Source organism: Cygnus olor, chromosome 23 (assembly GCF_009769625.2).
Source record: "Cygnus olor isolate bCygOlo1 chromosome 23, bCygOlo1.pri.v2, whole genome shotgun sequence".
NCBI lineage: Eukaryota > Metazoa > Chordata > Aves > Anseriformes > Anatidae > Cygnus > Cygnus olor.
The window spans coordinates 6,838,175-6,854,340 of record NC_049191.1 but is presented as its reverse complement, the minus strand read 5'-3'; the positions used below and the strand labels follow the sequence as shown (position 1 = coordinate 6,854,340).

Genomic DNA, 16,166 nt, shown 5'->3' with positions numbered 1-16,166 from the left:
ACATTTTCTCCAAGGGCCTGTGCTCAGCAGAGAAAAAATTGTTCTTGTGTCCCCACCCGTTCACATCTGAGACTTAAATCTTCTGTGCTATGTTAACATTTGCAGTGCCTAAACATATCTTTTTCATCTCTGCTTCAGCACACTATGATTTCTATTAAGGCTCTGTTATCCTTAAGCGTCTTCCTTGCCAGAAAAGGGGCCACCCCAGGCACAAAACTCCTGGGTTGCAAACGACCCATCTCCCTTGGATTTCTTGTTTTCATTCATCCTCTTACCTGCTTGAAGCAATGGGCAGGAGCTGGGATGGCACATGTCTCTTTCAGGTACTTCTCCCAGGTGAAGTGACCTAAGGAAAAAAAAAAGGAGGGGGGGGATTCAAATAGGATCTGATGAACAAAAAGCTCAGAAAAGAGATGGCTGGAGTCCTAGAGCCAGCAGTTCTCCACTTCTCACAGAGGAGGTGCTCACAGGCAACGTGTTTTCACCACAATCCTCTGATGTTTGTGACCACAGATTTACAACTGCAGCTGACAGGCAGAACAAAGCATGGCGCTGCCTCCGACATCGTGCTGCCTCCGTGCTGCTGATGGAGGGTCTCAGAAAGCAAGGATAGCAGCCCGCATCTTCACATAAAAATACCCAGCACAGATGGGAATCCGTGGAGTCCGCTAGACAACTGCCCCTTAAGAATCATTCATTAAACACTGCTCTGCCTGGGGATTAAGCACGGTCACTATGGGCAAGGAGCTAAAAGCAGCCCAGAGCAACAGAAACCTTGCAAGGTGCTGACTTTGTGGTTCTCCCGTCCAGTATGCCCACGGCCTGCCCTGCCAACCAGCAGCTCCCAGCAGGTACCAGCCCCCCTGCAGAAATAATTAGCGGACAGGTCAGTTTAGTGATTAATTCCCTGATGTGGGCACAAAGTCCACGGCTTGGGCGGGATGGAAGCAGGGTTTCCCAGGACAGGGATTTACGGAGCAGAGCAGCCCCCATCCAACAGCCAAGCCCCTTCCCCCGAGCGTTGCTTTTATCACGCCTGCACCGCTTCTCATGTACAGCAGCGACGGAGAAAGCAATATGGCACCCAGGGAAACCTGTTATTAAATGAGGAATTAAAAGCTCCCACGATCCAAGCAAATCATGACTTCTGCCATTTAAGCTGAGCAGCTGGGAAAGGATCCTTCCAGCATGACATTAGCTTGTATTCATCCGAACGGCTCCCAGGAGACCGCTGTTTCCAAGTCATTTCAAGAGCATTGGTGGCAGCACAATTAAAGAGCGGCTACCGCTTCCCCTATTCGTGTCAAGTTTTTAATCAGTCTGTTTTCAAAACAAAAGCTACATTAAGAGCCATTTCAGCTACTGCAGAGCATACCACACCTCTGAAAATCCGGGTGCCGGGGTCAGCACACATTGCTTCAGTTCTGCCTCACGTGCACAGAAGCCTTAGGGGCATGATAATCCACCGGCTTCAAATAAGTAAAAGAAACACTGCTTTCTTGCCACCTCCGTGCTGATAACTAGCACTCTTCTAAATACAGTGGTAAAGAACAGAAAAAATACAGTTTTGCTGCCACAGTGGCTGAATGCATTGCTTTTACAGACTCTGACAGCAGCTCTCCATCCCATCCGCTGGCACGCGCTTCCTTTCAGCCAGCAGTCTCACACGGGGGTGAATGAAGAAATTAGGATTCACTGCAACGGTGCTCTCACAAACAGGAATTTTGGGGGGCTTAATTGAAGATATGATTTTTAACTCAATGAAACTCTTCGCGTGAATAACGTGTAGTAGGTATACAGCCACAGCAAACCCAGACGGAGGACTCCACGCCAAGCCCAGCAGTCCTGCCACGAAGCACTGTGCTGCTCTCCACCCCTGAGTTTGGTTCCTGATCTGGGCTTGTCTCAGACCAGCCTGGCCCTTCGGAGTCCGTGTCCATAGAGCACCCAGTGATGATACCAGGATGAGGAGTGCAAGCCTCAGGGCCTCAGCAAGCCTCTTAAAAAGCATCAGATGCTTTTGACAATTTTATTCGGAAAAAAAAAAAAATTACAGCTCATCGTCCCCTCAGCTGGTTTCAATCCCTCACTATTAAATCTAGTTCTGGTTTTAATCCTTCCACTTTTCACTTACTCCGAACCAAGTGAGGCCATTTGCTCTCTGCAACGGCTCACCCTGCAGCCGAGATCAATGCTGTAAAATTCCTGCAGGAGCAGTAAATTTCTGAGGCAGCTGTGTGCCTCTAAAAATAGCGTTTGGAGATGGAACTTATTTGAGATTAATTCTAGAGCCTGTTGGGACTCAACCGCCATATGAAGACACACACACAGCAGAACTGCAGCTACTAACAGCTCACGTTTCTGATGACTTCTTTTGCAAAGAAAAGTAGGAGCAGCAGAAAGACGCTGAACCCCAACGAGAAGACAGAGGATATACAGCAGAGTTAAACCTGCCTTCCTTCTCTGCTTACAGTGGGTAATTTCTTTCCGTAAAACCAGCACAACAATCACAATTAGAGACGGCACGTCTGCTCCAGGATTACTCATAAAACGGGATAGAAAATGCATACTGAGCTTAGAGGGCACCACCTCTGCCTCAGCACAGCTCCCTTCACAGAATGCTGGAATGGTTTTAAATGATTTCAGGAAAAATGTTTAGCTCATGATACAATGCTTTTCAACTGGGAATCTTAAAGTGCTTTAAAACATAACCAAATATGATCAACTTCAACCTAACAATGCAGGAAGAGGAAAATGGCATAACACAGCAAAAGTCGGGCTCTTACGACAAAGGGAGAGCTGTCAGTAAAACAGAAAAAAGGAGGAGATTCTTCAAGCTTTTTTAACCAGGGAGCAGAGAACGAGCCCTGACACACATCAATAAATCGGGTGTCTCGCTGTGGGGGGACAGGGTGTTTTTGTCTTCTTATTTGGCCTGGGCAGACAGCACTGCAGAATATTTTCTGAGTGTTGGTCAAAAAACACTGGTGGCTTTTCTCCAGCTCCCAGTAAGCGGCTTTGCTTCATGCAAAACCAGCGCTTCGTTCTGGTGACAGGGCAGGGGTGCCAAGGACAGAACTGTCTGCAGGGACTGACAGCCCCTCTTGCCCCGAAAAGCGAAGGGGAACGCTTGCTCCCCTGCTTGCTGCCAGCTTCCTTCCAGCACTATCTGCAATATGCCCTACTGGTCCAACAATCACCCTCTGTTTTCCCTGGTCTCTGCCTCCCCTTTTGCCACCCCCTTGCAGAGAACACCGTACCCCTACAGACTGGAGGGATCATTTGTTTGGCCAGACCGTGTTCCTCGGTAAAACATACATCAAATCTTCTTTTCAGGCAGGAACAAGAGAAGGACACAATGAGAAACACCACGTCGCTGTAATTACAGTTGTGAGCTAAACAAAAGCCAAGGATTATAAACCTGTATGGCTCCCTGTAAGTCGGCTGTGAAAATGCCTATTAAGGACAACTGTCTGTCACTTTTGCTTGCCTTTGGAAAGTGCCTTACTGCGTGCTAACGCCAAAGAAAGATATTACTTGCAGGGAGAGCATCAGATTGGGGCTCTGATGTCTTAACTTTTAAAAATATTTACTACAAACAAAACACTCCACACACCCAAGGGGTCAAACTACAGTAGTTGTGAACAATGCAATTCTGCACCCTTGTGTTTGTATTCTCATCATGTTGCATTTAATGTTGATCTGTTGCCCAGAATTTAAATGAAGATGGAGTTTCTGTTTATATCTTTAACCGAGTCTGGTTTGGGTTCCATTAGCATTTCAGCTCCCAAGGGGTCATCAATCCCAGTGAAATGATACATGTGTGTTTCAGGTCACATCTGTGAAGGAGAGCGCGCCCTACCCAGATCAAGGCATCCCATTAGGGTCTGCAGCCCATATGTGTGTCTGCTAACTAGCATCAAGGCAGCACATGAAAGCAGCGCAGTCGGAGCCAACTCAGAACAAAAAGTAGCAGAGCATCGGCCGTGCTCGCAGATCCAAAGGTGACAGTGGCTGCCCCCGACAACAGGCTGCAGCTTTCTGAGGGGCCAGCTCTCCCAGTGCGATGGCACAGCTCCTGCACCTCCTACCTGCTTTACTTTCCAGGCACTCTGCTCCACTGGCAGTCCGGCCGCACGGTCTCCATCAAGAACAGCGACAACTGATAACATGATACTGCTTACTCACTGCCTAGCTCACAAGAAATGCAAGAATGTGTGAGCCAAAACTAATAGATTTCAAACACCAACACGTTGTCTGCTTTGCTGCTTCTCAGAGGTGTTCCCATTCAATTTTAGCTTTGAGCAGAAATCCCTCCGGCCTGGATGGCGGGGTGCTTCGTGCCAGAGAGCTGCTGCAGTTTCACACCCCTTGCCGTGCAGCCAAGCTCCGCGCAGGCGGTAGTGATGCTCTGGTCAGAGTTTCTTGAAGGGGGCTGATGTCTGATCTCTGCTGTTATGCCATGTGCCCACTGAGCGCGTGCACACACACAGAAGCACGTCTGCAGTAGTTCCTCCTTAGCTCTGAAACCCTGAGATGCAGTGAGGTGTGGAGACTGGTGTACACGGTTAGCCTGAGTATTGACGGGAGCGCGCCCCCCCGAGTTTCACAGGAAGCTCCGTCTCAGGTTGCACTTGCCTCTGAACAGCAGCCAGCCCTCTGGCATCTGCAAACAGTGCCGCAAAAAGGGAAAAGCAGTGCAGCACCCAATGCCCTGCTGGGACACTACGCAGAGCGCGTGGGAGCTGTGACAGCACCCTGTAACGTAACCTGGAGCTCTGCGTGGGGTGACACAGGACCCAGGACTTTATCTGAGATGTTAAAGAACTGCCTCCCCTTGGAGAAGGACCTTCCCAAACTGTGATCCGTGGGACTTCAGTACAAGGGTAGGTAAGGACAGGTCGGATGCCCCAAAGGAGAACGGTGAGGGCTGACAATGACCCACAGCCACTGCCCTGAATCAGGGTCTGGGACAGCCAAGCCCCAAGGCACTGCAGCCACTCCGGTCCTCACAGGGGCTCTAAGAAACACAGGAGTGCCTTCCATGAAGGAAAGCACATGCTTCCTGTTAGAAGTGGTTCAGCTCAGGAAACCATTTAGCTTCTTGTTGCTCTGTACTTGGTGGGAAATATCGACATCACCTGCCTAAGGTAAATATAAGTAAAATACAAGCCTTGCATACGTTCCATAAAACTGGAAGTCACCTGCATCCCTCCCAGCAAAGACAGCAGGAGCTGGCAGTTTCCTGAACAACCTGCAGGTGCCCTGCACAGAAGCACATCGGCCCTGCCCGAAGGGACACACCGCTGCCTCTGCGCCAGGCTGCCTCGCTGGGCTCCTGTCCGCAGGCATCAGCCGCCGCCGTGAGCGCCAAGAGAAGTTCATGCAGAAGTAAGAAGCTCTCTACATCCTGGACACGTGTAAAAACGTGGCAGAGCCACCCATTTGGCATGCATGGCTGGGCAGGAAGAAACAGCTATTCGATCCTGCCTGATTTCAGAACGAGCTGCCTCAGCCGAGTGCTTGCCCTGACATCTTCTCAGCAATTGCTGACTGTAGTCAGAGTTAAACACATGAGGACTGCCCAAAAGCAGTTTTTAATCTGTAAACTAACTTGGCATGCTGTAGTTTCCCAGATCCAAGCCAACTCCATAAGCTTTTAGAAAGAAAAGGAAGGGAAAGGGAAGCATGCTGTCTTACCTTGGTACTGGGAGGGAGACTCTGACGGGCGGCTGTACTTGTGCTTTTTACCATCTTTCCAGTCTATGGCTGAGACAAGAAATAAAGCAGTCATGTCAGTGAGGGAAGCCAGCTAATGCTCTCTTCAACATTAGCAGCTCACATCACCTGCTCTGCAGGCATGGGCCACCTCAAAGGAGAGAAATGACCTCCCTGTTTTTGCTGACACAAACCCAGGTAACGCAGGTTATGCCCAGAGCAGGGAGATTTTGTCCAAATCTCCTTCCTCCATACAGCTCAGAAGACCTGACACCAGGCCTCTGCACTGCAGCCTCTGCCTAGCCCTCACCAACCAATATTCTCCTGCCATGGCAAGCAAAAAGGAGAAAAACGGCAAACTGACAGACCTTCATCATTTAAAGCGCATGAAGAGCTTTCAAGGCTCAAGAGAAACAAAAGCCAGGGTCACTAAAAACGACTGGCATGCATGCCATGCGCCCCAAAGGGGAGCCTGAATCGCAGCTCGCTCGTCGCCTCTGGGTTACTGCGGCCAGCCACGAGTGCACAAAGACGCACAGGGAGCAAAAGCCTCGGCGCTCTCCAGTGCTGGGACTCATCAGCACTTCTCCCAGCGTACGCACAGTGCCCCGACAGGGACAGCGTCAGGCTCCACGGCGTCCCCCTCACAGGCCAGGGCAGCAACGTAGCCCTGGCTCTGATGGACATCTCATGAGAGCTGTCTTCATCACGACAGCTTTGGGCAAAAGAAGTTCTCGAGACTGCTCTGGAAGACAGATTCAGCCAGAAACGGGCGATGCTCGTCCCCTCTGGCAGCCCTCAGCCAGACAGAGGGGTGCCAGAGCAGCGTGCCATGGCAGAGCCTGCCCCGAGCGAGCGGCCCATCGTGGGCTCCTCCGTGTGCTGCTGGCTGATGGATGTGCACCCACGAGCGCTTTTAGCTGCTACAGCCCCGCTCATTTATTTTACAAGGCATTTTATAGGCTATTATAAACAAAACCAACCAAACAACAAAAGAAAAATAATTTGGTAGTGCTCTACAAAATTTGTCCCCGTGAAAAGCAACTACTTGTGAAAGGAACAAGAAAGAAAACAGAAAAAGCGCAGAAAAAGTTTTGAAATCTCGGAGAAGCAGCTGAAAGAGGCACGCCATGAGCTGCTGCTAAGCGGATAATCTTAAGGTGTTTAAAATTGCTTTTGGACCATTATTTTAGCAGTCTTCTCTTCATGACATGTTCTTTTCAGCAAAATGCACAGGAAGACTTAATATAGATTTAATCCCTTAAAGGAACAAGAGGGCCATATGGAGTATGGCCACAGCACCATTAGAAGTAGACCAGCCAGTCTCCTCAGAGAGAGGCAAATGAATGAAAAAGCTGGAAGGAAACCCTTCCTATAACTGCATTCCCTTGCGAGACAGTACCCTGCTTATCTCCTGATGAGAACAAGGAAAAAGGATACCAGGTATACATGCAACAAACAGAAAAGCCTCCAGGATGCGTAACGCTGCGCTCAGGGTAGCTCTGTAGCAGCCTCTGTGTGCTCAGAGCTGCCTATTGCCGTGTTCTGCAGGTGGAGTTCTGTTTTATTGTTAACCTTTACCATGCAAAATCCTCATTAAGCAGGCTGCAAAAGCAGAAAAAGGGGGAAAACGCAAGAATTTCTGGAGGGAAATAGAAAAAAAAAAAAAAGCAAAAGTTCAATGCCTTGCTGGAGAAGCAGGTAAGTAGGACAGGGACCCATCTGCACACAACACAGGTGTTGCTTCTGCAGCACACGGCAGAGCGCTCGCAGCACAGGTCACGCTGCCTGGCGGCACCCTGCTCCACGAGGCAGAGAGGACAAGCTGCGTGCGGGGCTAAATTCAGGCAGCCAGGTCCGCGGCCGCGCTGCTGACTAATCAACCTGCCTCTTTTATTGCCAAGCCCTCCAGCTGCCTCGCAGCACGCTCTCCCCATTCCCCGCTTTCCCTCATTTATTTTCACTTCATTAAAGGACAAGCAGTGTTAGGAAGAGGATAATGCTTCTGTAAGATGAACCACCAGAGAAGCAAAGGAGATGTTTAAAAAAAAATAAAGGAAGGAGCGAAATTGAGCATAGAAATCTCCTGCAACAAGCCTTGTGTGCGTGCAGCAGATGTGAACAAAGGACTGCGGAGGATGCGCCCTCCTCTGCTGCGCTCCCTTCCCCCACGCTCTGAAGCGCATGTGATGAGATCACTCCCGTCAAATGCACATGTATGGAACAACACTAAAGGAAATCAATATTATTAGTTAAGCACGAGGTCCAGGCGGCTCAGCTGCAGGCAGCCTGCTTGACAGGGCCCTTCTCGTCCGGGGGAGCGGGACGCGGGGAGCGGGCGCGTGGCTGTCCTGAGCGCCTCGCCACAGCTGCGGGCAAGGGGACGAGAGACCGAGGCCGCGAGAGGTAAGTGCCTGTAATGAATTTCATCTCCACGAGGTAGGCTGGTCTTTGGTTTCATGCCTCATTAGAAGGGGGAGGCTTGTGCCAGCAGAGCAGCAGTTTGCCTCACGCTGGGAGCACGAGCAGATGGTGCGTGCAGCAGCTCCGCGAGCAGCGGCCCGCCTGCCATCGTGCCCCAGCGCCGCGGGGGTGCGCAGGGCCACCAGGGCTCCCCCGGCGCCCAACCCCTCTGCTCCCCAACCGCTGCTGCAGGAAGACGAGGAAGGAAGAGGCCGGTGGGGCTGCCGGGTGGGCTCCACCGCTGCAGGGACCCCTGGGGCCAGCCCGGGCATCCTGGGGGCTGCCACAGCCACGCTGGCTCCCGGTGGGGAACTGATGGAAGCATTCCCTGCACGCTGCCAGAGACGAGAAACTCCCTTGTCAGAGCTTTGTTTGCACCTACAACCAGCACGTCCCCCCACCCTCCCCATGGCTGGCCTCCTGGTCTGCTGTGTGTGCTCCTTCCTCTGGTCTGAGCAGCTCGCTAACGGGCCTTTGTCTATGCCAAGCATCACCGCTCACCTTTTTGAGGGCCTGGTTTCCGCATTATATCACCTGCTGCTGTCCTTATCCTGGGACTGGCTTGATTTTAGATAACTGAAGATGTCTAGGACAAAAGAAATAAACATGAGAAAATTCCCCATTTCTGGAGCATACAATCATCTGCAACATTAACTAATTACACAGCGGGGAGAAAATAGATGCTCTTTCACCCCAGGTTGCACAAACACCTCCTACTGAATACAGACAATTCATTTCAAGCCCACTGAAACTAAAAGCCTTTCTCCAATACGCGGAGAACTTCAAATTTATGGCAGTGGGAGCAGCATAAATAAGCAAGAAGAGCATATGCCAGTCTCTCTGTTAACTATACAGCAGGTCCCGAGTGTGCACATGGAAGGGGGGCTGCTCTTGCTCACTAACAAAGGGAGGCAAAGCTGGAATTTATGAAAGAAAACACATGGAAACATAACATTAACTCTGGCAAAGCAGCACCGCAATCCCCAGCTCGCCACTTGCAATTCAAATTGCTCACAGCAGTTCTGGGTAATAAGGATGAGAAATTGGACAATGACCCAGGAAATATTTTTGCTATTACTACTGCAACGAGTGTCCAAGTTGCATTGTTTTTTTTTCCTGACTGGAGGAAAACTGGCCAGACTGCCCCTGACAAGAAAAAGCATTCGCATTCTTGTTAAAAGCAAGTGTTACTGGAGATGGGAGCCGTTAGGTGTGTGCTGGACACGCATGGAGGTCGCTGCTCCCGCACAGCTGCTGTGCAGGGCAGCGGCTCCTGAATGCAGCAAGCCCCAACCCCAGCCCTGGCAAACCCCGCCAGAAAATATCTAAATGAATGGCTAAGCCACGAACAAGCCCTTAGGAAAGCTAGTAAAAGCGTGTTGTGACACTACACTAACTAATTAAAGATTAATTGTGTCAATATAATTCCGTTTTGTTCATGGTGGGGCAGTCAGGCTGGAGGATGTAAGAGGAAGCCGTACCAGCACGCTACGCTGAGTTTCCTGCTTACAGGGCTCTGTACAGATCCGGACAGACTACAGGTTTTGATTCTGAAAAACGGCCTTTTTCCACATCTAAGAGAAATGAAGAGTTTAGCTTTCTATACAAATGTTGCAAACTACAGTCTTTAGGTGCAGTGCTGGCAACATTGAGCAAAACTCTGAAATAAGACTAAAGGAAAAAAAAAGTGAATAGCTGATTTTTAATCTAAAGCAAAAGGTACACAGTAGTCTCTTATTGCCTCTCTCATAAACAGTGTGTGTGTTTGTGCATACTTCTGAAAAGAGTAAAGTTTCTTTCCCTTTAAATGCCTGAAAGCAATCAACATGTGAAAGCTTATTTACAACTTTTAATGCTTCTTTTCATAATTTTCGTCTGTCATTTTTATTAAAAGTCACGGCAGGAAAAGTCCTCCAGCCATAAACCCCAGGGCGCGAGGTGTTACATAAAGGCAGCAGACAAGCATTCCCCATCTCTGGCTCTGCACCACCGATGTCTGCTCGGCTCCTGTGGACCTGGACTTTCTGAAGCACCTAATGCTGCCCATAAATCTCACCCGCTTGGCGCTGGACCACCCGTTCTGCGCCACTCAGACGGCTTTTGAAAAGCTGCTTCAGCCTCAGTACTTCAGAGCCCTACCCGGCAGGGACGTGTAACCCTTCCCTGCAGGAACACTTGCAGGAGAAATTCATGAGTGTGTACAAGATGCTCAGACACCATTTGTGGAAGACCAAAGCTGAGCAGGCAAGACGAAATAACTCCACACTTGGTCCTTGCTCAGACAGTAAGGAGAGAGACCCAACTACTTGTAAAGCATGAAGACAACTGCCCAGACCCTCAGCCGGCACCGTACATAGCTTCCTAATAAGATCTCATGTCATGGAAGAGAATGAGATGTAAATATTGAGTTGGGGCTTGGACCAGGCAAAATCCCGAAGTTCCTTCCAACCTGAAACAGGCTATAATCTTATTTTGCCGATATCTAATCAGGTGAGAGGTGGAATCACCCCAGAGGCTTTAGCCAGTCTGAAACACCCCCGTGAAGAAGACAGACTTCAGCTGAGACAGAAGAAAGTGAATGTCAGAACGGGCAAGTTAATGGGCAGGGCAGGGCAGGAAGAAACGCGGTACGGATGTATGTGGTCTTTCACACTGTTCAGGAATCGAAGACCGAGAAAATCCTACAGTAATAAACAGCAGAAGCTACAGCTCGGTATCCAAAGGGGAAAACTTGGCTATTCACATAGACAGGAGTTTCCTTAAAAGCATTAGACAAAACAGACACCTGAGGAGAACCTGGTGGCTGGGTCAATGTCACTAAGGGGACAATCTCACTTTTGAATCAGGTGAAGCAGCTGAGATTTACACAGCCCAGCACGTGCTGTAATACTTCATCTCCAGACCCTGCCACTTCTACCAAAATGCATACCAGAATTGAAACTCCCTTCATTGTCAAAACCTGTATTTCTCACACTTGTGTCTATCAAGGTTATCTTGCAAGCACAGATCACAGTTTTATGTGGTGCTGGTTTCCAGAATTCACGACCTGAAAGGACAGATCAAGGTACAAACTTGTTTAAATGGGATGCTACCTTAAAACTTTAGTAGACCAACTTATTTGCTGTCTTTTGTAGTAGATAAAGTGCCTTTTTCACAGTTCCAAACAACTTCCACTCACCAAGATATCAAAAGTGCCAACGGCTCCACTGAACTGTCATGAGCTCTAGTTCCCCATCATTCCTACAAGACAGCAAAGTCAGTACAAATACTGCAGCATATCAAAACCTGGAAGCATAGAGACAAAATGAAAAAGTTTGCATTTAATTGCAGAAAGGCTAGGTTACCAGCTGCATTATTCATGTTCATATTTAATTCATTTAAGACATCCAAACTTAAATTTAAAGACAGCTGCAACAAACATTCCCACTTGCCATAGCAAAGCAGCGTAGAGCTTGACACAATTTAAGTTCAGCTTGCAACGAGTACACGGGACTGCAGCTGTTAAACACCTTTGATATCAGTAAGATCACATCAACTGAGTTGATATAAACTAGTTCAGCTTTTGTAAAATGAAACTATCACACAAAAAAGGATTTAAAAGACTAGACCTGATTAGTAATAAAAAGGAGAGAGACCTCCGGAGAGGCATATAAAATAATGAACGGCATGAAAGTAGTGAATTAGGGACTCCAAATTATCCTTTCCACATTGCAGCAGGGCAAATCTATAATCTATAAAAAAATAACAAGTATGTACCCAGGAGAAGGAATTGTTGTTTATTGGAAACTAACAGACATACAACTTCCTCGTGGAGGACGTTATCAAGACAAGGAGATCAGTAACATTAAAAAAACAGCAAAACAGCATTTCTAACTATGTCAAAGTCTGAACCGCACAGGCTGTTGGTACTCACGCTTCACTCCAAAGCTGACCAGCCAAATCCTGCCCAGCGCACCACTGCACTACCTGCTGCCCTTCGCAAGGAGAAGCTGTGCCCGTGCCTTCCCACCTGGCTGCCGACACCTGGCCACAGGCAGCACACCAGGTGCAGCTCTGCCACCTTCCCGCTGCCCCCAGAATTGGTTGCATCAAGATTTACACCTCGGGTGTATTTTACTTTTCTTTTTCCTGTTCTCCTCTACGTCAGCGTTGCAGAAAGATGTGTAAAAATAAAGGCAGCAGCTAGGAAGCTGGGAAGGATATCCCAGGGCTCTGGTTCAGGCTGTCGCTCACTCAGCACACACGCCGTGCAGTCCTCATCCTAAGCATTGTTGAACAGCTCCTTAATCTAATTAAGTCCTGCCCCCCCCAACCACTGCTCTTACCAAAAAATCTGATCATCCCTAAGGGGAGGATGATTCAATTTACCTGTGCCAGATTGGAAGGGACCTCAAGGGCTATGGGCAGCCTGCTCTGTGATACTCTTGCACTAAACGTTGCAATTGCGATGTCAGTAAAACAAGAAGTGAAAAAATGTGGATGGAAGGTACTGTCACAGCTATACAGACCTCATAAGATGCATGTAATCTCTTTATCTACAAAGCCTCTGCTCCTTTAGAGTGCATAATTATGAAAGGAGTTATAGCTGAGATTCTTAGTGTCTCTTCTAGGCACTTCTTTATTCCACTAAACGCACCACTTGCATCTGAATTATTTCCTAGGGTTGTTTGGACTTCCTATTATATGAGGAAGATTACGGTGAACCTTGGGATGGAGGCCAAGTCAGTTCACAGTGCTACCATGTTTGATTGAATGGGTAACTGAAGGCTTGTTGACAGCGTGCCAAGCTTCAGACCTCTCTGGACAATGCAGTTGCCAGCAGGCAAGATGTTTTCAGACAGAAGAGGAAGAAAACTACCAACAGTGAAGCTGAAAAATGGTTTTAGTAGGGTGGATACATACCCCACAGCTTAGGATCACGAAGAAAAGAAAACTGCGTATTGCCGGAGGACTGTGAGAATGACGCTTCTAGGAGATCCCATGGGACAGCCACAAGAGAGTCCTGAGGGCTTCTCATAATGCAAAACACCTGCAGTCACTGATCCCCCCTGCCAAAAGCACGGCTCTTGAGCACCACGACGGGCCCAGCTGGTAAAAACCCCCTCCGCACAACCTCTGCCTCCACTGAGTTGTTCTGCAGGGGAATCCTTCCATCAAACATTATCTACGTGCCCACAGCGAGGGGCTATCACCGAGGAGCTCCCGCGGTGGTGCCAGGGCAGCGCTCCCCTCGGCACCACCTCCTGCTCCAGCGCAGCTGCCCCACGGGCACACCGCAGCCAGATTCCTCCAAACCTGACCAGGAAACCAGGCACGGAGACCTGATCAACAAACGTGTACAACCATGTATATAACCATGCCAGCCTGCTCCGTTACCATCACTTTTTTTTTTTTTAAACCAATTTTAATTTCTAAGTGGAGAAAAGCACTTCCAGCCTCCTTGGAAAATGAGAGCATGTGATCTGGGGCACTTCTTTCCTCTTCCAACTTCCCACCAGACTTAGCTCCTCAGGTTTCTGCCTGACCTGCAGACGCCACAAGTTTTGCTGGTCTAAAACCATCAAGGAGCAGACAGCTCCCAGCCCATGAACACCAGTGTACCGAAATGCAGCAACACGCACATGCTTGTGCTGGACCAGGAAGGAAAGCTCTCAAGAGGGAATAGCTGCAAATTTTGAAGAGGCGAGCCAGAATTTGTCTTGACCAATAGATTTATCTCCTTCCACCTCCTTGTTATCATCCTCCTGGACAAGCCCGGAGTTTTATTTCTTCTTGTCTGTGCAAAGCTGCCTTTTGGCAGCAGTGAGCGCAGGCTGATGGAGCGACAGTACCTCTGGGAGCATCTCCCCTTGTTAGGTCTCAAGGGTCCTTATGCTTCATGCTAGGAAATTTTTCAAAGAAACACTGTAACAATGAACGTCGGTATTTCCATCTGGAGCACTGATCCCTTCGTGTGATCTGAAATAGCCGATGGCTGCAAACCATTACTTCTCTTTTTACCAGGAGGATTTTGTGTCATTTCCAACATCTCTCTCTCTCTCTCTCTGGAACTAATTTTATCTTTCTACCATGTAAGAAGTGGACTGATAAACTCCAGACCTCACGACTGGCTCTTCAGAAACACATTCTTGGGAGAGATGTTAAGACACTGAGGTGTCTCGAAGATGTGATCACAAGCAATACACTTCTCTAGCCCCGAGCCAAGTCTCAGGGGAGAACACATTTTAAGAGAGAAAAGAACATGTAAAAAACTTGGATAGGCCATGTCTCTACAATGAAAATATCAACTTTATGACTTCCTCCTGAACACCTTCAGGTTGGAGGGGAGAGGAGATGGGTCAGCCTCCTGGAAAACGACAGCTAGATCATCAGACACTGCTGAGGCGAGTTCAAGGGAAAGCCAACAGCTCAGGATGGGGGTGAAAGCCAGAGTCCGCTGGAAGGAATCACTCACCGCCACGAGGGAGGCTGCAGGAGTTACCACCTCTCAAGACTGTGGAGGAAATGAAATAAAACCTTGCAGGATTCCAATAATGTTCTGTTTCTCTCTCTCAAAAAAAAAAAAAAGACCCAGCAGCGTGGGCCTTGGCTCAAAATAGAAACATCTTGCCTTGTGTCACTGGGAACAGACCTTGCTCTCCATGAAGTTTCAAAAGGTTGCAATAAAATCTACACTTTCTGTACGCTCCAGGAACAGGATATCTAGGCTGCAAAGCAAAGAGAGAAAAGAACTTAAACAAACAAACAAAAACAACCAACCAACCAACAAAAAACCAACACAAAAACAGCCAGTTTAGAAAGTCTGGCTTGAGACTGCTAATAGGAAGCCGCTATAAAACACGTTTAATCTTCTCACACGCTTTTCTGCTGATGAGCTGGGAGTTAAAGCTGGCCTGCTGCACGTCTGTCATTTCTATGGAAATGGGAGTGAGAAACCTGGCCCTTCAAGTCCTCCTAAGAACGGGTGCAGGATCTGACCACTGTAAGATATGCACACATTAAACCTAGAAAAATCAGAACTCTTGTTTTAAACTGGGTTTTGCTTTGCTTCTTAAAGAAAACAAACACAACAAAATGGTGCAAGATCTAACCCCCCCCCCCAGGCCCGGCGGGGTCAAGCAGCGCAGCCTCTGAGGCCTGCAGCGAAGCCCTGGGCTGAGGAGGCTGGTAACGGCCCACCACAAGGACGCCTGTACGGAGCAGACTTAGGCTAGTCACACAGCACCAATCCCTCTCATTACGACTGGCTTAACGAAGCTTCGTTATGCTCCTGAGTTACTCCAGCAGATGCCTTCGTTGCTGGTCCTGCTGGTGGCTTTCAGCCTCTGCCTTGCCATTGTTCCTCCTTGGATGAGGAAGGCTGCAGGCACAGCGGTCAGCAAGGCCATCGAGACCGTGGCTCATCATAAATCTCCCTAAGGGGCTTTGGAAAAACTGGAGGTCTCTGTTTCTTGGTGTTAAGCGGAGATTTCCGAACCATGCCACCACCACACCTGCAGCAGCTCTCCCAGATGCGCTGCGACAGAAGCCATCATGGAGGGCAGGCCTTTTGGAGCGGCGAGGCCCCTTTTACACACAGGGCACCGAAGGACTTACAACGCGCTGCATGGGAAGAACGTGCCAAAGCAGGGGATTGAATCTGCGTGCCCTAGGCTAATGTTTCTGCCACTGAGCCATCTGGGCTATAATTATTTGGCGTCAGTAGGACTCACACAGCCCCAAGTCAGTCATCTGCCCCTAGGAGAGGGCTGGCTGGGCGACAGCAGCAGAAGCTGCCTTGAGCAGCGTGCCAGCACGCCCAGCCCAGCCCTTGGGGTCACCTCGAAGCAGACAAGAGAAGTTACCAGGTGTGTGTGCTCTGTAGTCCCCGACCCTGGGCGTGTTATGGCCATGTCCCGATGCCCTGCAGGCAGGGAGCCCCACCTGGGAGCGGTGCAGAGCAGGGAGCACACCGACGCGCTCTGTGGCGCAGGCGCAAGGGCCGA

General features: G+C 49.2%; 1 protein-coding gene across 14 annotated transcripts in view; it reads right to left on the bottom strand.

Annotated features, from left to right (window-relative positions):
* SCMH1 (Scm polycomb group protein homolog 1) overlaps positions 1 to 16,166 on the bottom strand; it is a 70,394-nt gene that overhangs the window by 43,348 nt on the left and 10,880 nt on the right. For 6 of the 14 annotated variants that reach the window (XM_040534749.1, XM_040534758.1, XM_040534753.1 and 3 more), the window contains exons 2-4: positions 8,683 to 8,767; positions 5,701 to 5,769; positions 276 to 346 (exon numbers count right to left, since the gene is read on the bottom strand). In XM_040534749.1, the coding sequence (XP_040390683.1) occupies positions 276 to 346; positions 5,701 to 5,769; positions 8,683 to 8,707 (165 nt within the window). In that variant the 5' untranslated portion in view covers positions 8,708 to 8,767. Of the gene's footprint in view, positions 1 to 275; positions 347 to 5,700; positions 5,770 to 8,682; positions 8,768 to 9,662; positions 9,756 to 11,359; positions 11,422 to 14,635; positions 14,657 to 16,166 lie in introns of those variants that run through there. The other 8 variants (XM_040534748.1, XM_040534754.1, XM_040534761.1 and 5 more) reach the window with 6 other exon arrangements.